Source organism: Benincasa hispida, chromosome 1, assembly GCF_027475165.1.
Source record: "Benincasa hispida cultivar pf3 chromosome 1, pf3_genome.v1.1, whole genome shotgun sequence".
In the NCBI taxonomy this organism is placed as follows: Eukaryota; Viridiplantae; Streptophyta; class Magnoliopsida; order Cucurbitales; family Cucurbitaceae; genus Benincasa; species Benincasa hispida.
In genome coordinates, this window is record NC_143478.1 from 67,425,041 (window position 1) to 67,452,454 (window position 27,414).

Below are 27,414 nucleotides of genomic sequence, written 5' to 3' on the forward strand. Positions count from 1 at the left end.
AATTATTATTTTATTTCTTGAATTTTTTAAAGTATGAATGGACTATGGTGGATTAATCCTCTTGACATTTTGGTGAATAATATATTTTTTAATTAGTTATACCGTGCTTGAGATCGTAAATAAAAATAAAATATAGATGATATATCAATAAATTAAAAATTCCATCCATGTTCATTGACCGTTCCACAATATTTCCTTTCAACTTTTTATTTATATTTTATCGATATTTACATAATATTTAATCTTTGTAACTTTTCTAATCTTTAAATCAACAAATATATACCTCGATTTCTCTCTCATTAAAAAGTTGTAGCGTGAATGTTAATGATAGGCTGAGAATTTAGGGTCATAAATTCTACACAAATCTCTTATATATATATATATAATTATAATGGCATGTCTATTCATCCCTGTATTATTATTTTTTTTTTTTCCATTTCGTGACGTATACACTAGTAATTCATTGTTTCGCCAATATTTTTTAAAGAATTTTCCTATTTTAAAATGCACTTATTAAGGTTTTTTTTTTTCAATTTCAAGTCTAGTATTCTTTTTCTTTTAATTTAAAACGTGGTGGAGTTGACGAGTTTCGATCTTTAACCTCTTGATCATTTCTATACGATTACACTGAACTATATTTAAGTTTACATTTTTAATCTAATAGTTTTTCTTTCTTTCTTTCTTTAAATTCTTTTTTTATATCCATGAATGTCCTGGTCAAGTTACGACTAATCTTAGATAAATGACCACCATGAATTGAACCATTTTCTTAAATTATTTTCAAAAAAAAATTTGAATCTAATAATCATCTGTTATTAACATCATTAGTTTCACAACTTTAATGATTACACTCAAAGCTAGCTTCACCGTTAACCCAATATTTTATGTTAAATGTAATTGATAAAGTGGTTAATAACAATAGTGTATTTTAAAGGTTCAATAATTTATCAATAATTAAATTATTTAATTTGAAACTTTTTAAAGTACACTAAATAAATATAATATTAAAAGCTTATAAAAATGTAAGTAGAAGAGATATCTTGCCAAAACTCATCTATACACTATAACATAATTTTAAATTTAGGAAACTTATAATTTCACATGCCAAAAGAAAACTGAATTAATTAAATAAATATGTATTACAATATAAGTCCACGTCATGGTGGGAAGATCAAGATGCACAGGCAGCTTTGTGGGCCCCACGGCGTATACGTGGACATGAACCCGTGGGTCGTTGACTAAATTTTTTTTTTTTTTTTTTTTAACTTTCATTATTTGGTTCTTATTCGAATGTGCCGTCCTGGCGGGCATTACGCGGTCGGACTTGGTTCTCATTTCCACATGAATTCAAATTCTTTTGACTTAATTTTCCCGATATACGCGCATTAGGTGTGGTGATTGAAAAACTTTTTAAAACGAATCTAAATGTTTGGATTATAAATTTTTCAATTCAAATAATTCTTATTAAAAAATGAACTTTAATTCAATTATGAAATATTTGGATTAGGTTAATTCAGATTAATCAGGTTATTTATTTAAAATTTTGTTCTAAAAAAAGCAAAATGTAAATATATAAAAATCTAATTTAATTATTTTCATATATTAAATTAAGATTAATAACTCAATTTCAATTTACGTAGTGAAACTTTTCTTTCTAAAGTTCAAAGAAACTACTTTTAAAAGTTATTGAAGAATAAATTATTTTTAAAATATTATAATTAAATAAAAGTAAAATCAATATATGTATAAATAATTATGTTATAAGTAATAAAAAAATATATTTTAAAGTTGATAATAAATTCGAGTTGGTTGTTTGGTTTGGGTTATATTAGGTGAATTCATGAACTAATCCAACCCATAAAATTTTCATTTATTTGAATCCAACCCAACCCAAATTACACGTGTTGGATTGAGTCGATCGATTTTTTTTAACACCCTAACGTGCATAATCTTGTAGTTTTAATTAAACATCGTAAAAAACAATAGATTTTAGCCTCTGACAAATAAATATTATATAGTTTTATTTTAATTCCCACAATTTATATCTTTTGTAAAGTAAAATATCAAACCAATGTGTTTTTATTTATGAAATTCTAATTTTGACTGTATGTAAAATATTTGTTGTCCAAAAAAAACTATATTAAAAGATGTTTGTTTGCTACTTTAGAAGTTTTCATAAAACTTCCCTCAAAGTGTTTTTATTTTATATGACTTGAGAGGACAATAACGGTTTTTTTAATATAAGTTATAAATCTCATTAACACAACACATCTAGAAATTAATAAAACTATGAGGTTATATTCTATTTTGTAAATCTCATTAACACAACACATCTAGAAATTAATAAAACTATAAGGTTATATTCTATTTTATAAGTTTAAAGAAAATTTAAAAAGAATTTATTTATGTACATAATAGTTCTAAGAATTAAATTCTAAAAAATGTGAAAGATGAATAGTTAGTATACTTTTAAGATTAAGATTGAAATTATAATTAAGAAGATTAAATTTATTTGTAATAATTATTTTCCTAATTTTTTCAACTATATGTATATCTCTTTGTTCAATTTTCTTCTCAAATACTAATTAATTGTCTTTTAAATCTCTAGTCTCTCTCCATACTGATTCAATACATGGAAAACAATATGTTAATCAATTAATTGAAGGTGCTAGTTTTTATTGAATAATTTGTTAAATGTTAATGAATATTTTTTATGTATATAAATACAAAGAAAAAACAAGTGTACTTTTTGAGGCATTAGGGCGAGAATTTTGGGATGACAAAAAACATAAGGACTAACATACATCTTCAATGAAGATATAAAATAGAAACCTTAAAATTATTATTTGAAAAAATAAAAAGAAATGAAAAGTAGAAAGAGAAAATCTAGAGATTTTGCAACATGACCACTTATGAATATCAAAGATTTATATAACATTATCAAAATTTAATCCACAAAATAAAAAGTCAAATCCAAAAAAAAAAAATCCCAATATTTGGATTAGAATAGTTGATCAAATCGAGAAGATTACCTAATCAATTGCAAAGAAAAGGAACAGAAAAAATATCAAACATTGTTTTCCCAAGTAATACAAACACAAATAGATAATACCACAACAAACACATCTACTAACATTACATCATAATTATAAGCAAAACGAAATTATAGTGTTCTAAATAACTACACTTTTGATGTGCATTTTATCAAATACTTTTTGGGCATCAAATCTACGAAAATCCCCAATTTAAATAAATTTTAAAATTGCAATATTTAAAATTGTTGATGAATTTTGCCAAGATAATATAATCTACTAATTGAAATGGAAAAAAGAAGGAACGATTATTTTAAAAAAATGAAAGGAATGATTATTTTTAAAAAAAAATGAGAAGTAGCAAAGATTACTTTTTAAAATGGAGATTTATTCTAATTAAATTGAGAGTTGACTATTAAGAGAATTCATGGGCATAAAACAATTTTACGCTCTCAAGTCTCAAATGTATGAGTTTGGATAATCACTTACCTAGAAAGTTTGAAAAGCATTCTTTTACATTATGAGAATTAGAATTGTCATAAGGAAGCCAGAAAATGGTGGGAACTAATAATAGAATCCTTAATAACTAACCACCAAATCTAGAGGGTATTATGGTCATTCGCTTAAAAATGGAGGGCAAATTGGGTTCTCTTTTTAATATAGTGGAGAAGTATATATATATATGTATATTCATTTTCACTTCTAAAGTGAATCTATTTGGACTCTAAATTTTATATCTCATCAAATTTGATCTAAAACTATAATAAAGATTGTAATTTTTACATTTAGGCCACGTTTATCAATATGTAATTAAAATTGGTGTAATTGTAAAGATATTTCATTAATGAATCAATTATAATAGGCTTCAATCACAAACAGAAGTGGAATGTCACCTTCATGTATTGTGATTAAAAAGTTTTATCTTTTTCGATTGTGGGTTCGTTCCAATTGTTAATGAGGAATGATTGGTTGTGATTGTAGCAAATCACATAAAGAACTCAAGATGAGTTTTTGATATGTTATTGAGGAGAGTTCAATCAAAGTTTAGAAAGAGCTTGCTTATGAAGGTGAGGGAATTTCACATTATGGAAGGGCCTAAGTACATTGATGTGAGAGGATCTCAAACTTAGAGAGAGTCTAAGTTGAAATTGAAGAGTAACTTGTATGTGAGTCACTGAAAATTGAGTCTATCAGATAAGTACTTCTTTATAATTGCTAAACTCTTTATATGGTAAAATTTCTTTCCACCGGACACTTAACCTCCAGATATAGTGATATTGCACTAATATATATTATCAATTTATGTGCCTCACTTTCTCTACTATTATTGTTTGATATTATGTTCTTTTTATTTTGTCATATTACAACATCGTGTAGGATATATTCTATGTTAGAATAATTTATTTTTTCATATTCCCTTTTGAAAAAAATTACATTTCAAGCATTTTAGATTCTGCTTTTTGAATTACAACAAACTAATAGGGAATCCTTCCTCCTTCGCTCTGTCCATTGAATAGGAATAGATTGACTTTGGTAACCATGCTTTGTGTGTATTTAAATCAACATATTTGATTATTTAACTCTACTCAAATCAATAATTGCTTGTACTGTCTTATTTAGAGCACAAACGTCTTACATTCATGAAGGAAAAGATTGACTTTTATTGGGTTCTTTTAACGTTATAGAGACGTTAATGTGATTGATTGATTTGATAGGTTGCCAACAAAACCTAATTGCTCAAGGTGTTGATTCTAGATAAAAATTGTATTATGGATCCGGAGATTAGAGACTTGATTAGCACCTTACATAGTGTCAACAGTAATAATAATATTAATTATTCCAATTAATTACATTATTGTTTCAAAATTAAATTACATTTTTAGTCTATAAACTTTTTAATTTGTCTATTTAGACTTTGAACTTCCAAAATTATAAATTTAGTTCCACGAATCTTCTATCATTCCTTCTCATTTGCATAATTGCATCTCTCGCCCATCTCTCTCCCTCAGTTGCGGTCTTTATATTCTAACTTGTCTTCTCTCAATCGCTGTCTCGTTCGTACTTATCTCTCTCAGCCGAAGTTCGTCGTCGATTTCTTCTTACCATCATTCACTCCATCATCGTCGTAGGTCACATGCCCTCTCGCATTCATCATTAAAGTTGGGTTTTGTGTCCATCGTGCGACATTGAAGTTGGGTTTCGCGTTCGTCATTCACAATTGAAGTTGGGTTTTGTGTTCGTCGTTCGTCATTGAAGTTGGGTTTTGTTGGACCTAAAGTGTTCGTCTTCTTCTTTCTCTGAGTTATCGAATGATTTTTGTGACTATTTTTTCCTTTTGTGACTGGATTTTGCTTGTTTTAGATTATTTTAGACCGATCAACTCTCTTTCTTTATTCTCTCAATCTTCTTCTTTCTTCGTTGATGATACTTTTTAAGAATAACCCTATCTTTGGTCACTCGCTTTGTTCACCTAACTTCTTCAGTAATTAATTTGAGAAATTTATGTGATATTTGATTTTACATTTTATGGGTTGCCTCTATCTTTTACAGTCTGGCCACGTGTCACACACCCATTATCCCTTTTAAAATTGTTTTTTTATAAACAAATCTCCAGTCTTAATTAATGTCCGTGTACTAGGTGTTTATATTTTTTTTAAACACATTGAAAATCGTGTGAAGTGTACACTACATGCCTTTTTTTTTTTCCTCTTCTCACCACTCCTTCATTTGGTTTAGGAACTGATCGCCAGCCACTTTTTCATTTATTCCTCCTTAGACTTAGGTTGTCTACTTCTGGAATCGCCGGTGGTCATATTTTTCTCTCCAACTCACTATCTTCATCTGACCAAGCCTATTGCCTCGTAGGTTTGGATTCTTATTTTTATTTTGATGATTTTATTTTAAAGTAAGTGATGAGAGAAATGCATCGATATCATCTAAGCGCCCTTGTCAAAGACTTCTTGTAACCGAGTTTCTAGGAACCAAACCTGGTCAAGGACTTTTGTTAGATAGAGCATTTGCTCTTCTATCTCGACCAAACGGTCAACATGGGACTTGCCCAACTGTTTCGTAGTAGACATGATCATAGCTTCTCAACTTTGCGAGCCAACTTGGCTCTGATACCAACTGTCACAATCACACCTTTGTAAGGGTCTCAAGGTAATTGTGCGACATTTGTTCTCGCCCTCGAACAAGTCAGTCAATCTAAGTTCGAATAGTCAATGGAACAATGGGTATTTCTCACAACCTCCACCCCCGTTCTTGAGAAAAGGTTTTAGAAACGAGTTTAGAGGAAAAGGTTTCTGCAAACATTTAAAAGCATGTTTAAGCAATGAACATTAGTCGTACAACTAAAAAGCAATAAGCAACAACACGGCTTTATAGCATACGACTCATTGGTATGAGGATATGATGATTAGTCTTACCCCCATATAGTGCATTCTAAACAAAAACACATTCGCGACCCTTGCATATGGAAATGAGCGAGCAGTCACACACCAAGAAAAGTATATAGAAAGTAAACTACCTAGCAAAAGGAAATACATAGAATGAAAGCATAGTTAAAAGAGGTGGAGGCGGACATGCGTCCATGGGCAACACGCCCTGACAAGAATGACCGTGACATTGTCCCCCAGTCAATTGGTTGACGTCCCTATCAACTGACTTTGCTCGAAGTCAGCAAATTGTTGAGCAGTTGCCTTAAGGTCTTCCGTGTGCTCCCAACGAACTTCTCTATCTTGGAGGCTTTTCCATTTCTCTAGGAACTCTTCTAAACCTGGTCCTGGTCTTCCAACTCCGTTGCTTCTTCCAACAAGTCTCTCATTGACTTCTTCCTTTGTCATTCTCTTCGTCCTGGCAGGCAGATAGGTCACCACTTTAGATAAGGTGGGTCGAGATCATCTTTATCCCATTCGGCTGTTTGATCTCAACATGCACAATGGTGGGCGTTGACCATGTGATCACCAAACACTTAACGAGGGGTATCATATTACTTGTGCTCAAGCAAGAATTTCATCACGCTCATGTGATCACCAAACACTTAACAAGGGGTATCGTATTACTTGTGCTCAAGCAAGAATTTCATCCCTAACACCACGTCAAAATCATCCATTTTAACGATCACAAAATCAGCAGGGCCACTCTGATCCCCTAACTTTACGGCTGCTCTCTTTACCATTCCTGTAATAGGCAAGGCCACAGAGTTCACTACTTTTATTTTACATATGCCTCCTTCCCAATTCAACTGTTTGGCTTCTGTTTCGGACATAAAATTATGGGTGGCTCTCGAGTCAACCATGGTACTTTTGGCCGATCTATGGTTGTCCCAAGCATCTACATACATCAATCCACCTTTTTGGGATTCCTTTTGTTTCACCCATACTCTTCTAGAAGGCAGCTACAAATCTTAAGGCCTTAACTAATGGGGTTCCATTTTCCCTGCTTGTATATTTTCGTCCTCTACTAGTTTTTCCTTTCGAGTCTGAGGCTAATGAGGCTTGAAAAGCGTTAAAGGTTGCTTGTTTCAGACATTCGCTCGCCTTGTGCTGCCCCTTACATATATAAAAGGATAGGTGCTGATAAAAATTATGCCTCCACCACGTATTTCCAATCGTCTGCTGAAGTGGTTTGTCATCCCCACTAGTGTCCCTGTCTCCCCCACTATTTCTTAATGGGCTCGAACCATTGCTCTTTCTCCCTCTATTAGAGGATCTCGAGGTTGGCTCTCCTCTTGAGGTTCCTTAGTCAAGTTGAACAATCGTTCGACCACTGTATACGCAGCTGGGAGATCTTGTATTCTCCATTCATACAACTTTATTTTTGCCCACGGTTTCAAGCCTTTGACAAAACAGAAAACTTTGTCTTTTTCAAACATATCTCTTATGTCCAACATCAACCCGAAAAATTGTTTCACATAGTCCCTAATACTGTCAGTATGTTTAAATTCCATAGCTTACGTCTTGTCACAATCTCAACATTCTCGGGGAAGAACTGAGAACGTAATTCTTGTTTCAGTCTCTCCCACGTGTCGATGGTGCACCGACCCTCTTGGATGTCTATGAAACAGGACCTCCACCATAACTTGGCATCCTCTGCTAGATGTATCGTCACTAATGTGACCTTTGACTCTTTCAATCATTGTATTCTAGCTCTGAAATACTATTCCATGTCAAAGATAAAATTTTCTAGCGCTTTCGCATCACGAGCCCCACAGAAGGGCTTAGGCTCGGGTACTTTTACCCTGTTGAATTGGACCCCTAACCAGGGTTTAATTTCCCACCGCTCTCATGGTGAGATTAACTCTTGCACTGATGTCCAGGATCTCTGCTTGGACAACATCGAGGGTGGCTCGAAAGTATTTGGATAATTCAGTCACCAATTGAATTATCCCTTTCTGCGAGCTGTTTAGTTCTTCGACACGCTCTTCCACAAAGGCAATAGAGCTCGACGAGCCATCCCCACGCTCGAAACTACCAATTCTCATAACTTTTGCCTCTAGGGTCTCAACCCGTGTTAACAATTCCCTGATGGGTATCCCGTCTAAGTGGTCAACCACCGCATCGATTTCATTGACCTTGTCAGAGACTTCTTGTAACCGAGTTTCTAGGAACTGAACCTGGTCAGGAACATCTATTAGATAGAGCATTTGCTCTTCTATCTCGACCAACCGGTCAACATGGGACTTGCCTAACTGTTTCATAGCAGACATGATCATAGTTTCTCAACTCCGCGAGCCGACTTGGCTCTGATACCAACTGTCACAATCGCACCTTCGTAAAGGTCTCGAGGCGATTGTGCGGCACTTGTTCTCGCCCTCGAACCAGTCAACCAATCCAAATCCAAATAGCCAATGGCACAATGGGCATTTCTCACAAACTCCACTCTTGTTCTTGAGAAAAAGGTTTTAGAAATCGGATTTAGATAAAAAAAGATTTTCGCAAACGTTTGAAAGCATGTTTAAGCAATGAACATTAATCGTACAACTAGAAAGTAATAAGCAACAACACGACTTTATAGCATACAACTCACTGGTATGAGGATATGATGATTAACCTTATCTCCATATAGTGCATTCTGAACAAAAACACATCTGCCACCCTTGCATATGGAAATGGGCGAGCAGTCACAAACTAAGAAAAGTACATAGAAAGTAAACTACCTAGCAAAAGAAAATACATAGGATGAAAGCATAGTAAAAAGAGGTGGAGGCGGACATGTGACAATGGGTAACACGCCCTGGACAAGCTTGACTGTGACATCCCCAGTTTAATAAATCGATGGAATATCTAATAACCAAATTTGCAGGCAAGAAGAGATCTATGTCAAACCATACTATAAATATATCCTCACAATTCTCAAAAAGATAATTTGAATCGTTTAGCTTCCGTACACTTTCACTCTCTAATTTAAGAAGCAAAGTATGTGAAAGTCAAGTACATTTATCGTCTGAATTTTGGCTCTTTGATATATTAATTTGTTTGGTAAATCTTAATTTTAAAATTAACATTTTGAAATTTGGGAAACAAACTAAAATTAAACTAAAAACACAATACTAAAAATGTAACATGTTTATAGACCAATTAAAACTAGATCCATAACTTAAGAGCTAAAATGGTTTTTCTATTTTTCATATTATAATTCGCAAAGTTGATGAGTGCTTCTGCAAATTTTTATCTTTTTATGAAACCTTTTAAGAAGAAAATTATTAATGCTATCTATTGGGTTCCGTTCTACCATTGGTTTACTAATAAATATGTAAAAGCATTATAATATGAATTATTCCAAAGAACAAAGAACAAAAAGAATAAAAAAAGTGCAGGAACCCAACTTTTTGCCGAATATGAATTTAAGGGAAAAAAACAACCAAAATATCTTTAAACAAGTTGTAATATTACTCTAAAACTATAATAAATTTTTCAAAAATATTCTTAAAATAAAAATCCTTAGAATTTGAAACGAAAATTGGTATATAAGATAATATATTGATAACATAGAATAAAAATTTGGATCATCGCATTATTTTAGATCATTCTCATATTGTTTTTAGTTTCAAATTCTACAAAAATAGTTTTGAAGCATTTGTAAAAGTTGATGAATAATATTATAACACTTTAAAATAAACAAAAACAGGCAAAGTTCAATTTTTTTTTTCTTTTTGATATAAATTACCCTAAAAAATTAAAAAACGAAAAATCGATGCAAAAAAGCTTGCGCTGGCTGCAACAATCTATACACAACTCCCGGAGGAAAATGAAATATAAAAAAATTGAAACACTAATGCCAATTTCATAATCTTTCAGCTTATGTGTTAAAATACATATTTAATTCTGAAAAGAAAAACACATTTTTGATCAATAGGTTTTTTTGTCTAATTTTTATTTGAACTCTAGGTTTCAAAAATGTTACTCATTTAATTTTTAAGTTTTGCATTTGATTTCAATTTAGTTTCTAAATTTCAAAATGTTACAATTTTATCTTTGACATTTGAGTTTTGTTTCGATTTAGTTCCTAGATTTCAAGATTTACATTTTTAACATCAATTTTTTTAATTAAATACTCATTTTCCTTCTTTATTGTTAACGTGTTAATAATTAAACAAAATATAATTACTTAAGTTTCACTATTTTTCATCACTTTTAAAATTAAATTTAAAATTTCACCTCATAATTATTTTAAATTAATTAATAGAAATTGAAACCAATGATTAAAATTGAGTATTTGATGAAAAATTGAGGTTAAAAATGTATAATATTAAAATCTAGAGATCAAATAGGAACAAAACTCAAATCTCGGTAAAATTGTAACATTTTGAAACTTAGATAAAGGACTAAATTGAAATCAATAAAAAAACTTAAGAACTAAATGTGATATTTTAAAACCTAGAGACCAAATAAAAACTAGACCCATAATCTAGGGACAAATGTTTTTTTTTCCTTTAATTTTTGTGTTCTATTTATTTATTTATTTAGTATTATTATTTAAAAAAAGTAATTATTTTGAATGATAAAAATACTGAAAATATTTTCAAATGTAGCAAAATATCATTATTTATAAATAATAGACATTGATAGCATCTATCAACGTCAATGATAGACACTAATAGATAATGACATTTTGCTATATTTACAAATAAGTTAGTTCATTTTTCTATATATAGAAATTAGGGTTGACAACGAGGTCGGGGCGAGATGGGGGGCGTCCCCCGCCCTTGACCCCGTGGGGGAAATTCTCCCCCATCCTCACCCCCGTCCCCACCATTTGAAGGCGGGGACGGGGGTGGAGATTCCCCATCGGGGAAACGGGGTCCCCGCAAGGCCCCATTCCCCGTTTCCCCACGAGGATTCCCCTACTAATTCCCCATGGGCCCCATTTTTTTTAATTAAAATTTGATTAAAATTTATTTAAAATTTGATTAAAATTTGGGCTTGACTTTTGGGCTTAGATTTAGAATTTAAATATTTAATATTGGATTCCACAACACTATAAGTCTATACATTATAAACATACATATAAATAAGTTATTTTATATATTATAAATATATATTTATAAAATATTAAAAATATAAATATATCAAATCAAGGTCGGGGTCGGGGTCAGGGCGGGGATACCGTCCCCATCCCCGAACGAGGTCCCGAAAAATTTGCTCGGTTTGACCCCATCCTCGGTCAAACCGGGGATTCCCCGCCCCGATTGAGGCAGGGCCTTGTGAGGAATTTTGCCAACCCTACTAGAAATAGCAAAAAAATCTTATTATTCATTCACTCGTCTACCTTCTACATCTTGTCAAATTCAGATAAATTTTTCCAATAACCATACCATATTAACAATTTAAGAATGCAACTTTTTTTTTTTTTGCAAAGATATTGTAACTAAAGTGTGGGGTGGGAAATCGAACTTCTGACCTCGAAGTCGATAATACTAGCACTACTCATTTGAGCTACGCTCATGTTGACGATGCAACTAACTTTTTTAAAAAAAAACAAAAGTTAATAATTAAGATTCTATTGTATAACTACTAGGTTTCTAATTTTTAGTTCTAAAACATTATGCTATTTTTCTTCCAATTTTTTAGTTAGGTTTTCATTTTCCCTGGGTGAACTATTACCTAAATTCTCAAATAAAAAAAAAAAGTTTTCAAACAACTCGACTCCATCCGATAATTATATGCTTTTTTATTTTAAAATTTTTGCTTTTTTCTCACAATTTTCTTACCATAGTTCTCTTCTTTTCTAAGTAAAGATTAAATTTTTGGTCAAATTTCAAAAAACGAAAAATAAGCTAATAAAAAAATAACCTTCGTAGTTTTCAAAATTTACGAAAACTTTAAAAACACCCTTGAACAAAACCGTTGAACGGTAGATAATAAAACAAGCAAATCAATAATAAGTGAATAGAATTTTCAAACACCAAAAATAAAAAACCAAATGATTATCACACAGACACTTCTTTTTAGTTTTTAAAACTTCGTTTCGATTTTGAAAAACTCCTACTAAAATGTAGGTAACAAACCAAAGAAATCAATTGGTGCAAATACGGTTTACGCTTAATTTTTTAAAATCAAATAATTATGAAACGGGCTCTAAATTAATCTAATTATCAAAGTTCTGTTCACTGACCAAATTTAGAATCTAACTGTATGAAGGAAACCATACATTTAAAATCCAAAAAGAAAAAAAAAATGATCACTATAACATGACAAATGTTAAGCCAAACATGAAAATGATGACTTTGTAGACTTGGCTGTATTACAAAGTTCAGCCACAACAAATGCTAAATTGGGGGAAAGGGGATTACCGAAAGATGCAGAGCCAAGAAAGGAATGGGAAAGCCAACGGAAATTTACAAACTGGGAGATGGAAAAGCAAGGATTTCTGAACTGGTTAAGTTTGTATAATAAGCTTTTAGGGATGACACCAATAAAACTGACCTAACAAAAATAACTGTAACATGGTCTCATAACCAGAGAGATGAAAAAGCGAGAGAGAGTTGGAGGTAAGTTTGGTACCTCATCTTCCACCAGATAACTGGATTGCATCCTGTCTATGTATAGAATCTTCTCCCCATTCAAATCTTCTCTGCAGTCTCTCGTACTCTTGTCTGCGAGTCACCTCCAAATGCTGCCATTCTTCCCACCTCTCTGCTAATCCCTCTCCTTCGAGCATCCGAACAACTTGTGACATCGCTGGACGGTCGTCCGAGCATGGCTGTGTGCACAGCAATGCAACTTGAATCATCATCTCCACCTCTTGAATGTTGTAGTTATTTAGATTTCGATCGACAATCGCATTGAGTCGTTTCTCCCTTTCTAGTTTCTTAACCTTCATAGCCAAGATGAAATTGGGAATTAGCAAAGGAAATGACTAATGAGGCAAAAAGCAGGAGAATTCAGACATGGTAGTACAAGAATACACAGAGTTGTTTTTTTGTTTTTTTTAGCATAAACATCATGCTGAGTTTGTGATTTTAAGCCTGACACGATTTGAGTTTATCATAAAGGAGGAAGCATATTCACTAAGGGGACATTTGGACCCCCAACTTGCCTTAGGTGGAGTGGGCTACTATGATCCACTTAATATTTGGACCTCCCATTAGGGTTGGCATAAAAAACCCGACGGGGCGGGTCCCCGTTCGGGCTGGGAATGGGATCAAACCGGGGAATTTATTCGGGGTCCCGTCCGGGGATGGGGAGAGTATCCCCGCCCCGACCCCGACCCCGAATTTATATATATATTTTTATCCCCTCCCCAGTCCCCTCTCACTCTCTGCAATCTTTAACAAAACATCCCTCCCTTCTCGCTCTCGCTCATCCCTCCCCTCTCGCTCTCTGCATTCCTCCCCTCTCGCTCTCGCTCATCTCTCCCCTCTCGCTCATCCCTCCCCTCCGTTGAAGTCTGCCACGAATGGGGCCCCGCGGGGACCCCGTTTCCCCGACGGGGATGAGGGACAATTTCCCCTACGGGGCTAGGGACGGGGGATGCCCCCCCGCCCCGCCCCGGCCCTATTGCCAACCCTACCTTCCATTATAATAGCTGAAGTTCTCCATCAGCATGACTCACACTTACAGTAAAACTATTTGAAAACCCTCGTTATCTACAATATTTAATATTTTGTAACCTAAACTAAAATAGTCTGCACTCCAAACACAAATTATTATTACTCATACTAGAATAGTCTGTAATCAACTCAGTACCCCTAACAACCTCTTTGAGATATTGATTTGACAAGATTTACTTACATGGTCGAGCAGTAAAACATCGTCTTCTTCTTCTAAGCGTGAGAAGTCGATCGCACGTTGCCCTGTAACAAGTTCTAAAAGCATGATACCATAACCAAAAACATCAGTCCTTTCGGATGATTTTCCAGTAGATAAGTACTCCGGTGCTATGTGACCCATTGTCCCTCGAACTTGAGTAGTGACATTAGTCTTCCTAACATCAACTAACTTTGCTAAGCCAAAATCGCCAACTACTGCTTCAAAATCTTCATCAAGCAATACATTAGCTGCCTTAACATCTCGATGAATAATCTTTGGGTTGCAATGTTCATGAAGATACTCTAAACCACGAGCTGTGCCCAATGCCACCCGTTTTCGAGTAGGCCAATCTAGAACAGCCTCTCCAGGCTTAAGTTCTGCATTGAAGATTACCGTAGAAATCAGTGGAAGAAAGTGGCAATTATTTATTAGTTTAAGATTACAATAATATTTGGCTAAACAAAAGCAAGATAGAATGATGGTCCTGAATGAAAGTATAGAAAAAGGTGACCTACAAAAACGACCTGCAGTCAAGAAAAATGAGATGTAACAAATAACAATCAACTTAAAAGCTTAAGTTGATGAATTGTAATAAATGTAATTATATATTAATACTTTAGCACTGATTATTAGGATGCTGCAATTCCAACATGGAGTTCATAGACAAAAGGAAAAATCTTAAATGTGCGTGTGCTTGTCTATTTATCTATGCATCATGCACGTTTGTTCATGATATTCCAACACATGCTTTAGAGTCTAAACAATATTATTTAATGTGAAAACATTGAAGTAATTTTTCTCAAATAGCAAAATTTATTTTATGTGAACTTTTTGTCTAGAGCAACTATTGCAAACGTAAAATTAAAAATAACCAAAAACACCTTATACCTCGAAGACGGTAGGCAACACTCAAGTTCTGCATAAAAGGATACACCAATAGGCGTTCTGTCTGAGTTGTACAGAACCCAATGAGACGCAACAGATTTCTATGAACAGCTACACTAATCATCTCAACTTCACGCTGAAAAGCAGCATCTCCCCCTGGACTTTCATAATCAGTCAAGCGTTTCACAGCAACTTTGGTGCCATCTGCAAGCACCCCTTTGTACACCTTTCCAAAGCCTCCTTGTCCTAGAACATTTTTCTCACTAAAGTTGTCTGTAGCTAGCTGTAGTTCCCTCCATGCAAATCTTTTCAGCTGACCAAATGCAATTCTTCGATCAACTTCACCTAATTGGAAGATTCAGGGGAAAACAACACTCCTAAGATACAGGTATCAACAAAAATTTTCACTTCATTACGGGGGTATTTCATTTAAGATTTCTTTTTCTTTTTTCTTTTTTGTGTGTGCAAAATGAAAGATGGTTTAGTTAGTATGCAATGATAAAGAAATGGAGCATCGTTTTTTTTCTAACTAAAATGTTCATTTAATCTAAGTACACCTTTTTTTACAAGATGTAGAATAGAAGAATCAAACCTTAGACCTCTAGGTTGATAATACAAGTTCACGTCAATTGAGCTATGCTCATGTTGGCAATCTAAGTGCATGTTTTAGAATTATGATACTTTTGTTGAAATAGTGTTTTAGCCCTAAGGGCGTTTTAGTCTTTTTCCTAGTGTCTACTGTCTAGGGTAGAAGTTATTTATACCTGTCCTATGTTGAGTATTGTGGATCAGAAAAATTAAAAGAATAAAAATTCTCTTATCGTGGTTTTTCTCCCTGATCTAGGGTTTCCACGTACATCTGTGTTTGTTTCTTCTCTTCTCTTTTCAATATGGTATCAGAGTCTGGCGATGAAGCCCTGACCGTCATTGATGAGAACAAACTAGAGACTCCAACAACCTCTGTTGGAACGGGGGGATCCATGAACGCTGAAGTTGCTACAACCATAAGAGAAGCCGTTGAGCATTATTTTCACGCCGCGCTACCTCAACTCCTCAGATCCGTGTCAGATCCGAACTCCAGCCGATGGACTTCCTCAGCAAACCCGACCAATGGAGCTCACAGACCTGATCGATGCACGGATCCGGGCTCCTCCACGACGCACAGACCAACAGAACTCACAGACCCGAACCGGCCAGCGATCGATTTAAGTCTCACTGTCCGCAACCCAGCCGTTCCCTTTCGCACGATTTCTCCTCCAATTCAACGCGACCCATCTGGTTTCCACCATGTTCTTCCTCAGATCCCGCCGATGCAAGGAAAGCCACCTGCCCCGGAAGTTTTTACACAGTCGGACTGCACCGCTCGTGACTACCGATCTTCAGACAAACTTCAGCCTCTGTTTGCGAGTCAACCGCCGGCCCTAGCACACATACCAGATCGATCGTTTACTGTGTGGATGACCCACTCTTCTCAGCCGGTCCAACCAAACCAACCGGTTTAGCCGAACCCGGTCCAGCTGAACCAGTATGGTCAGCCAATTCCCACCCCTTCTTTTGGCCCTTCCTCTAGCCAAAATGAAGCTACTTTTTCAGGGATTTATGGGCAAAACCAACCTATGGAAAATTCTGGTGGAACCGTTGGCTTTGAACGGCAGTTGGCAAACTTACAGCAGCAAATATCGGCTCTTAGATCCACGACAAGTCCTGCAACTGGTTTTCATCCACATTCAAACTTCTCTTTATGCTCAGAAACACCGGTAAATGCTTACTCTACTTTACCTGTAGCAAATATTATGTCTGGTTCTGTGAGAAACTCTGCAGGGATTTCTATTGGTGAGAAACTTAACGGGCAAAATTACTTTTCTTGGTTCCAATTGGTAAGAATGATCCTTGAGGGACGTCACAAGTTCGGGTATCTAACTGGAGAAATACCAAGACCAAACCCCAGTGATCCCCAGGAACGTATATGGAAAGGAGAGGACTCTCTTTTCGCTCAATTCTGATAAACAACATGGAATCTCAGATTGGGAAGCACTTCTGTACTCAGCCTCCGCTCGAGATATTTGGGAAGTTGTCCAGAAGCTCTATTCGAAGAGGCAAAATGCCTCACATCTTTATACCTTGAGGAAACATGTTCATGAGTGCAAACAAGGGACTCTTGACGTAACGTCTTATTTCAATAAATTGTCCCTGTTGTGGCAAGAAATGGATTTGTGCCGCGAAGTCGTGTGGAATTGCCCTGTTGACGGAGTTCAGTACTCAAAGATTGAGGAGGCGGACCGGGTGTATGATTTTCTGGCTGGCTTAAACCCTAAATTTGATGGTTTCCAAAGTCGGATTTTGGAACAGAGACCAATACCATCTCTGATGGAAGTATGCTCAGAGGTCAGGTTAGAAGAGGACAGAACCAGTGCTATGAGTGGCACTAGCATCAACCACTTAGATTCTGCTGCATTTGGGGCCAAGTCTTCGGGACCAGAAAGCGACAAACAGAACGGAAAGTCCCCACCAATCTGTGAGCACTGTAAGAAACCGTGGCACACCAAAGATCAATGCTGGAAGTTACACGGTCGCCCACCGAATGGCAAGCGATGGCTTGCGAATGATAAATCTAAAACCAGTCGGGCCCTTGTCAGTGAAACACGGGATGGTATGTCATCAGCCACCAATCAAGTAGAGTCAAGCATGGTTGGAACCGGCAATGTCGCGCAATCAGGTACTTCTTAGTCCTTTAGCTTCTTGGTTGAAGGGGATGAATCGTGGATTCTTGACTCAGGAGCAACGGACCACCTAACTGGATCATCTGATCAATTTCTCTCTTATTATCCAAGTGCGGGAAACAAGAGAATACGAATTGCAGATGGGTCCTTTGCTTCCGTTGCTGGGAAAGGTCATTTATCTCCTATTCAAGGGTTAATTTTACAGAATGTCTTGCATGTGCCAAAGATATCTTATAATCTGCAATCTATCAGTAAAATAACCAGAGATCTGAATTGCAATGTCGTTTTCTCACCGGACAATGTTTTGTTTCAGGACCTGAGCTCGGGGAAGACGATTGGCACTGCCCGGCACAGTAGGGGGCTCTACTTCCTCTCGAAGGATGCTTCCTCTAGGAGTTTATCTAGCACTTGTTTACTGTCTTCCCTTACTATTTCTGAAACTAATTTCCTGTTATGGCATTTTCGTCTTGGACATCCAAATTTTCATTATATGAAGTATTTATTTCCACATTTGTTTCGTAATGTTAATATTTCATCTTTATCTTGCGATGTGTGTATTCGTGCAAAACAACCTCGGGTGTCTTTTACTTCCCAGCCTTACAAACCTTCCCAACCTTTCCACCTGATACATAGTGATGTATGGGGCCCATCTAATATCACAACCGTGTCGGGTAAGCGGTGGTTTGTCACCTTCATAGATGATCACACTCGTCTTACATGGGTGTTCCTTCTTACGGATAAGTCTGAAGTGACTACAGTCTTTCAACAATTTTACACCACGGTTGAAACCCAGTTCAATGCCAAAATTGCTATCCTTCGGAGTGACAATGGCCGTGAGTTCGTTAATCAATCCCTCCGTGAGTTTTTAAACTCTAAAGGTATCATCCACCACACCAGAACTCTTGTGCCTATACCCCACAACAAAATGGGGTAGCCAAACGAAAAAACAGTCACCTTATTGAGGTTGCTCAGGCACTCATGATTCCTGCATCCCTACCCTCGTACCTATAGGGAGATGTTGTACTCATTGCAGCCCATCTCATAATCGAATGCCTTCCCGAGTTCTCAAGTTCCAGACTCCATTAGCCCATTTCAAAGAGTCCTCTTCTACCCGTCTTTTCCCAAATGTTCCTCTTCGGATGTTTGGGTGTATGGTGTTTGTCCATAATCATGATACCCACAGTAAATTCGCTCCTAGGGCTAAAAAATGTGTCTTTGTTGGGTATCCGCTCCATCAACGGGGCTACAAATGTTATCAGTCATCTTCTCGAAAGTACTTTATCACCATGAATGCCACCTTTCAAGAAGATAAACCTTTCTTTCCTGTTAGTCCTCTTCAGGGGGAGACTTCGAGTGAAGAGGCTAACACGTCATCCACTTATTCCATTCCTGTAGACTTGTTTCTTAAACCAATTCCTGACACTAATCCTAGCCCACCCATTCCTGACAATTCTATCCTTCCTACAAAACAAATTCCTTGGATAACCTACTATCGGAAGAATCTACGAAAGGAAATAGTTCCCCCTGCTGCTCCACCGGAAAGTGTTCAAGAGTCAGAACCAGAGCCAGCTCAAGGTAACCATACTCCTGATAATAATAACTCTGTTGAAAGTAATGCAGTGAACACTGATGATGCAATGAATCTTGGCAAAATTAGGGAGGATGAGTGTAATGAATTTTCCCCTGATGATGTTCAGGAGACTGAAAATATGCAGCAAATGAATATAGAGGAAAAGGGTAACAAGACCAGTGAAATTGATGCTACCCTAGACTTACCAATTGCTCTACGAAAGGGAACAAGATCCTGCACCAAGTACTCTATGAAAAGCTTCTTATCTTACAGTAGCTTGTCAACAAGATTCAAGACCTTCACCACTAGTCTGGACACCGTGACAATTCCGGGAAATGTGTACAAGGCTCTGGAAATTCCTGAATGGCGAACTGCAGTTATGGAAGAAATGCAGACCCTCAAGACCAACAAAACATGGGATCTAGTTGCTCTTCCTAGAGGTCACAAAACAGTCGGGTGCAAATGGGTGTTCACAGTCAAGTACAAGTCCGATGGGACTCTCGACAGATATAAGGCCCGATTGGTTGCGAAAGGATTCACTCAAACATATGGGGTAGATTACTCAGAAACTTTCTCGCCGGTGGAAAAATTCAACACTATTCGGGTTCTTCTCTTTGTTGTTGTGAACCTAGACTGACCTCTATATCAGTTGGATGTAAAAAATGCGTTTCTAAATGGTGAGTTGGAAGAATAGGTTTATATGACCCCTCCTCCAGGGTTTGAAGCACAGTTTGGGAGTCAGGTGTGCAAGTTAAAGAAGTCTTTGTATGGTCTGAAACAGTCCCCTAGAGCCTGGTTCGATCGCTTCACTACCTTTGTCAAAACCCAGGGGTACATTCAGGGTCACTCTGATCACACCCTGTTCACTAAGAAATCAGCACCGGAAAAGTAGCAGTGTTAATCGTATATTTTGACGATATTATTCTGTCAAGGAATGATTCTGTAGAAATTGACAAGTTGAAACAGAAGATGGCAGAAGAGTTTGAGATTAAAGATCTTGGTTCTTTGAGGTATTTTCTAGGCATGGAGGTAGCAAGATCAAAGGAAGGGATCTCAGTGTCTCAGAGAAAATATACGTTAGACCTTTTATAAGAGACTAGGATGACTGGATGCAAACCTACAAATACTTCGGTTGAGGTTAACAGTAATCTGGTAAACTCAATAGACGACGTCCCAGTGAACAAGGAGAGATATCAACGACTTGTAGGGAAGCTGATATATCTCTCACACACCAGACCTGATATTTCATATGCTGTGAGTTTGGTAAGCCAGTTTATGCAAGCCCCGTGTGAGAGACACATGGAAGCTATTACCCGGATTCTGAGATATCTAAAGTCAACACCTGGGAAGGGCTTGATGTTCAGGAAAAATGATAGAAGATGCATCGAAGCCTACACTGCCTCAGACTGGGCCGGTTCCGCTACTGATAGGAAGTCAACCTCGGGGTATTGTACCTTCGTATGGGGAAATCTTGCTACATGGAGGAGTGAGAAACAGGGTGTTGTAGCTAGAAATAGTGCCGAAGCTGAATACAGAGAGCTATGAGCTTGGGTATCTGTGAGGAAATTTGGTTGAAGAAGGTATTAGTAGATCTTCATCAAGAGAGTCATGACCCGATGAGACTCTACTGTGACAACAAGGCTGCCATTAATATTGCTAATAATCCTATTCAGCATGACAGAACCAAACATGTTGAGATTGACCGACATTTTATCAAAGAGAAACTAGACAACGGTAGCATTTGTGTTCCTTATGTCCCATCCAGTCAACAGATTGTGGATGTCCTGACTAAGGGGTTACCTAGACAGACGTTTGACACTTATATTAGCAAGTTGGGTCTCATTAATATTTATGCCCCAACTTGAGGGGGAGTATTGAAATGGTGTTTTAGCCTAAGGGCGTTTTAGTCTTTTTCTTAGTGTCTACTGTCTAGGGTTTCTCTCAGTTTGGTTATTTATACCTGTCATGTGTTGAGTACTGTGGATCAGAAAAATTAAAAGAATAAAAATTCTCTTATCGTGGTTTTTCTCCCTGATCTAGGATTTCCACGTAAATCTGTGTTTGTTTCTTCTCTTCTCTTTTCAATAACTTCAATTACCATATGATTGAGAGTAAGTTAATATATTATATAAATTATTGAAACTTATATACCAATATGGACATAGCTCAACCGACATACGATATGTGACCTTGAGTAAGAGGTTAGAGGTTCGAATCCTCCACCTCAAATATTGTTGAACTCAAAGAGAAGAAAATCTATATTATATAAATTATTGATATTTATATACCAACTGAAATTTATTTTGGACATAATTGTAATATATAAATACTATATACCATTCACTAATGAATTGATTCATTAGTTAATTTTCAAGTACTTTTAAATATGAAACAAAAATAAAAAAGATCAAGAGATTTGAGGAATGAAATATTTAAATATCCATATAAACATGGATTCTTGATTGATATGATAATTCACAAGAACGTCTATGCTTCAAATGTCAAACAGAAAACAGAAACAAAACAGTTGAATTTCTAGATGCGTGCTTATTCAGTGAAAATACCACAATATTGGCATAAAAGTTTCGGTGGCAAGAATACAATAAAAATTATACTTTAAACTGTATGATATTCTTGAAACCTAGCCTTCACAAGAGATGTTTGCATAGTCCATATAAATAAAATAATAATAGCCACAACGGTTACCTGCAACATCTACAAACACTTCGCGCTTGTAGCTTTTATATCTACCCTTGGACAAGAAAAATAATACTCCGACCAAAAGAAGGGCAACGGTAAACCCAACAATTATTCCAACTATGAGGCCAACCTTGGGTTTATTTGAAGAACCTGACAAGAAGGGAAACTTTCACATTTTGCTTCCAGTCAAGGGGTGATTATGTAATTAAAATATAGGAAAAGCTTTTCTCTAAGCCCAAGGAAAATCTGATCCAATAACCTGAGTTTGTACTGTCTGAAGCACAGGCATGAAGAGACTTCCCGCCACAGTTTAACTTGTTTGCAGAAAAGCTGTGACAAACAAAACAATTCAACATCCTATAAGAAAATAAAATAAACAGTCTAGGGAACTAATCACCAAATTTTCTCCGACCAAGCCAATCGTCCACCAGAAAAAGGTAGTGGTACCATTCTTTTCAGGTCAAACAATCAAGCCTTCATAGAGAGAATGATATAATACACGGAGAATAAAAACAAACAAACAAACAAAAACAAAGAAATGATTCCAACTAAAGAATAAGTCCTAAAGAATAATAATACCATCCTTAACTTTGACTTCAATGCAACTTTTGAACATGTTCAATTTAGCAATGCTGGTCTACAGGCTTCTTACTCTTAATTCTATAAAATACCCATCAACAGCAACATTTTTAGTTTTTATAGAGAAAGTTAAAATATGAAGAAAAAATGACACGACACAAAAGTAAACAAAAAAAGACAACCAAAACAAGTTTGGACTAACAAGTGGGTATGTGTGCACAGTGTTTAGATATCTACCTTGGTAATATTCAAAAGTTCTACGTACTTGAATTTTGGAACTTGAAATAACTGCTGCGGAATTGGACCACTGAGATCATTTGAATCAAGCAGACTGTAGAAGAATCACAATCAAGAAATTTAGAAATGAAATACACTTAGTTAACAGAAACTGAAGTTTTGCAGCTATAGTCTCAGATGCACAATGGAGAAAACTTACAGATTGATCAAGCTAGGAAGGGTTGAAAGTGACTCCGGAATAGTCCCCGTTAGACGATTTTGACTCAGAGTTCTGCTTGAATGATAATACTGACTCATTATCTCAAGAATAAACCATATGCATTGCAGACACTCATGAAATATCCTCAAAATTTGAGATCATTGCTAATTACTTACAGGAACTGTAGTTTCTTAAGATTACCCAGGGACGATGGTATTTGGCCCGTTAGGCTGTTATTTCCCAAATCCAAACTGACCAAATTTGTCAGGTTTCCAAAATCCTTTGGTATCTCTCCAGTTATGTAATTTCCCTGCAAAATCCTGTAGCAGATGAATATATATTAATGAAGGTGTTTTATTGTTCATTGCTGATAAGCAGATGTACTTCAAAAACCAGTTTGAAGAAACAAATTTAATAGCCAAAAAATCACAATATGCTTTAACAATGATACATCTAGTTTCTAACCCTTAACTGAAACCAAACATTAAAAAATAAATAAATAAATAAAATAAGCAGACCAAGCGATGCAAGAAATTATACCATCTAGAGAGTAAAATATTAGGCTTGGTAAATTTCAGGACCTTCAATAATAAGAATACAGTTCAGCAGTTATTAAGCAAGCTTTTACTGCTTCAATGATAGCAGTATGCTTCGGTTTTATTCATCAACAGCTTCGGAGAAGGATTCAAGAGCCCCCCAATCTCTCCCAATTCTCATAAGAGAATCCAAATACAAATAATAGCCAAAAAGATACCCCCTAGTAAACAGTCACATATATATACCTAGCTAAAGCCCCAAACTAACAATATTCTCTTGGGGCCCACACACAGACAGCATTCCCTCTTACGTAACCATCCATCTCCTCTTATGCCTACATGTATAGACTGTCGTAATTGGGAGCCCATCATAGTATAGCTCAGTTGGTTGAAGACTTCTGATCTTCTACATTACAGTTTCTTTGGTAAATCAATGACAAATAGCAAGTTCCAATTATGAAATTTTAACACTACGAATACTTGCAATACAAAACTCTGTTTCACAAACAAAAAGAAGTTTCTATCCAAATATGACCTTAAGTAAGTCTAGGCACCTGGTTTGAAGAATCAAAACTTACTTTCACGGAGAAAAATAATATATGACAACGAAAGTACACAACAAGATGAAATCCAGAAAAGTATAATCAAACTTTCACCATAAATCTCGCAACATGAAGCATTCAGGGCAGCAAGTTTTACATACAGAAACACACTACTCACAGGGTTGAAAGTGATTTTAGAACTCCAATTCGAGGAGACAAGGTTCCAGTAAATCCCATTGTGGACAAGGATCTGAGAAAGTTGGACGCAATGTAATGAAATATCAGCCTTAGAAACTTTTATAATGGCAAGTAAAAAGTACACTACAGCAACAAGGAAGAGAAAACAATGGAAAATAGTACATTTAAGTCTATCTTACACAGAGATCACATTGTTTCCACTACATATAACATTGGACCAAGTACATGGATTGACTTGATTTGGATTCCAGTCTGTGAGTTGATTTGTTGTTGCATTCAATGCACTCCTCAATGCAAAGAGTGCATCACCTGGAGAAGAGCAGAATAACATTCATCAATCAGTCAAACAAGTAGAGTATACCACTACAATAGCAATGATTAATAAATTTGTACAATAAGATATTATAATCAAATTTGATAATAAAATTACATCATTTGGCCATTTAATTTATGACAGAAAAATCTTATTTGTTTGCATCAGAAGAAAAAAGGGCATTACATTTGTTGATAACTTCAGAACATTTTTAATGCAATCCCACAACGAAATCAAAAAAGGGAAAATGGTGAAAAGGAGTCTTCCCCGTGACAAAAGAATACTCTGTTTCATATCAAAAGAAACTGTGAAAAAATAATCAGATACATTTCTCTTATCAACTCTAAGCGATACATGTATACAGTTGTGAAAAATAAACTTCAATTACACAGAAGAATGTCCTATACCACTCTCATTTAACTTGCATATGCAGTATTTGTACTTGCCAATCAAGAAGAAGAAGTCAAACTTTAAATCTCTATTTAAATTGTTCCACTCTAGAATATCAGAACAATCTATAAACATCATGAGGATTAATGAGATGAACAACTCTTAATTCCACATCACAGACCAAACGTTTAAGGTACAAGCCTATGAGCAGCAGTACAACAAGAGACATTTCAATTTCAAAACACCATCCTGAGATGCAATCCATAGTCCATACCTTGAAGATCAGACAGTGCAAGATAATGAAAGCAAGCCAGTATTAGAATTGTAAGATAGAGTTCTCCCATCCTAACTAACATCATTTTCATTGGTCGACGTTATGAAATCCATGCAAAAAGTATGAATAGAGCCATTGGAATGCTATATCTGCAAAGACAACCATCCATAGACAGTCAAATATATTGGAGTAGAGATGAGTATTGGAAGGTAATATTTATTAAAGTATTTGGTACAAGATCTTTAATGAAACTTTTCTCATGCCAACAAATCCTTCAAGAAGACAAGGCCACAATAACAAGGATTGATCAGACTACAAGCATGGCAGTTTAAATCAATGGAACCACAACTTCAAATGGCTGCTTTATCAACTAAATTAGCATCTAGTGTACAACCAGAGCGAGCCAAATGGATTTTTTTTTCTGGTGATATGAAACATACGTGTTTTATCATCAAAAGAGAGAGTACAAAAAAAATGAGAAATGAGATATCTCCACTCACCAATAGGTTACAAAAAAGAGGCCCAATCGGTGTAAATATGATTAGACTTTGGCTATAATTAGAACAAAAAATAAAGAAGAAAGAAAGAAAGAAAAGACTAAGTAGAAGCAAAAAGAGTAACCAAACCCCAAAATACATCCATGTAAGTTTCTTAATCACGAAAAACTAACCGGAACGGGCCAATAATACAGTCAAATAGGGAAAGCCTCAACTCGTATATAAGAGACACAACGAACCACAATTACGTTTCTGAAAATAGCATCTCATGGAAAAACATGATACATTTTGGAAGTACATCATGCTTCCATTTCAAAATTCTTGCCGTTGGAATTTTGTCTCAAACTTTAATAAACAAAAGCTTAGTCAACAATTAAAAAGTTTGATCAATGTAATAACTCTTTTATGAATTTAAACTCCATTATTAAAAATTATGTAATATTATACCAGAAATATATATAATTCATGATAAATTGAATCTTCTACTCTCAATATTTAAGAAGTACCTATGAAACTCTGAAACCAAATCCAGAAGACAAACGAAACCAAACCAAACGCATTTTTTTTCTTTACTTTGAAAATAAATGAAATGAAGTACTTTCGAAACTCCCAAACCAAATCCGAAAGACGAATATGAAACCAAACGCAACTTTGACTTTGAAGTCAAATTAATTACATCTATTTTGAAATTTCTCACTGTCCAACTACTCATCAAACTAATCCTCCAACTCTTATCTCTCAACGGTTCTGCACTTAGCTCTGCCACAAGCGAAATCACTCTCAACGCAGCTTTTATCAAAAAAAACACGAAAGAAATAGCTCAGAATAAAAAATCAAAGCACAGATCAATAAACTCCAGAAGAGAAACGGGAAGATCCAAAACAAGTACCTGTTAAGAGGAAGAAAAATCCTGAAAGTTCGTGACCTATAATAAATCAACAGCGGAAGAACAGGGAAAGGTGAAAAGAAGAGGCAAGGAAGGACGAAGAAGAAGCTCAGAGAAGCAGAATATTAGCTGGAAACCAATTCGTTTGAGTGCTGCTGGTGCGTGAAGTGAAGCTACTGCACATTTAGCAAATCTTCTTCCGCCATTGCTAAAGCTTCTGTCCTTTGGCTTTTTAATTAATGGAGTTTTGTTTATTCTTTTTTTGGATAAAAGTTTGAAAACAAGGGGTTTTTTCTCTTTTTTATTATTTTTCAATGGATTTTTATTATTTTATTCATTACAGTCCATTTCATGTTGGCGAAATGCTGATCTGGCAGTTGTGTGGTCCCCACAGCTAGGGAGTCTCGACCTGTAGATGGTTGACTGATTTTTCTTTCTTTTCTTTTACTTTTTTAATTAATTTCTTCTTCGAATGTGTTATCCTACACGGCTAAGTCGGAGTCGTCCGACATGTTTACTATGGGAAGTGAAAATTCTTTGACTCACAGTTTTTATTGGAAATTAATGACGATAATGTAATTTAATGCTATAATTAACAAACTCT

The 27,414-nt window shown here is 35.5% G+C and overlaps 1 protein-coding gene across 4 annotated transcripts; it reads right to left on the reverse strand.

Moving 5' to 3' along the window:
- Window positions 1-12,684: 12,684 nt before the first annotated feature.
- LOC120084442 (putative LRR receptor-like serine/threonine-protein kinase At5g10290) lies at window positions 12,685-27,126 on the reverse strand. 4 transcript variants are annotated; one of them, XM_039040230.2, is made up of 13 exons: window positions 26,814-27,112; window positions 26,601-26,713; window positions 25,428-25,576; window positions 24,630-24,759; window positions 24,431-24,502; window positions 23,351-23,494; window positions 23,175-23,246; window positions 23,004-23,069; window positions 22,419-22,489; window positions 22,166-22,309; window positions 15,173-15,514; window positions 14,267-14,661; window positions 12,685-13,349 (listed from the first exon to the last, which is right to left on the reverse strand). In XM_039040230.2, exons 3-13 carry the CDS (start codon window positions 25,516-25,518, stop codon window positions 13,038-13,040), a joined length of 1,839 nt encoding a protein of 612 aa, XP_038896158.1. In that variant the 5' UTR covers window positions 25,519-25,576; window positions 26,601-26,713; window positions 26,814-27,112; the 3' UTR covers window positions 12,685-13,037. The 4 variants fall into 4 exon arrangements, with proteins under 4 accessions (XP_038896158.1, XP_038896150.1, XP_038896167.1 ...); XM_039040222.2 differs by lacking the exon at window positions 26,601-26,713 and having other exon boundaries at window positions 26,814-27,126; XM_039040239.2 differs by lacking the exon at window positions 26,601-26,713 and having other exon boundaries at window positions 24,613-24,759; window positions 26,814-27,051.
- Between the last annotated feature and the right edge of the window lie 288 nt (window positions 27,127-27,414).

What these genes read in the sequence shown, in the direction of transcription:
- LOC120084442 (XM_039040222.2), bottom strand. Translation starts at nt 25,518, where the DNA reads ATGAAAATGATGTTAGTTAGGATGGGAGAACTCTATCTTACAATTCTA. An exon ending in CTTCCTAGCTTGATCAATCT is followed by an intron (nt 23,070 to 23,174) that starts GTAAGTTTTCTC and finishes ATTCTTCTACAG; the next exon opens with TCTGCTTGATTCAAATGATC. An exon ending in TTCAGACAGTACAAACTCAG is followed by an intron (nt 22,310 to 22,418) that starts GTTATTGGATCA and finishes CCTTCTTGTCAG; the next exon opens with GTTCTTCAAATAAACCCAAG.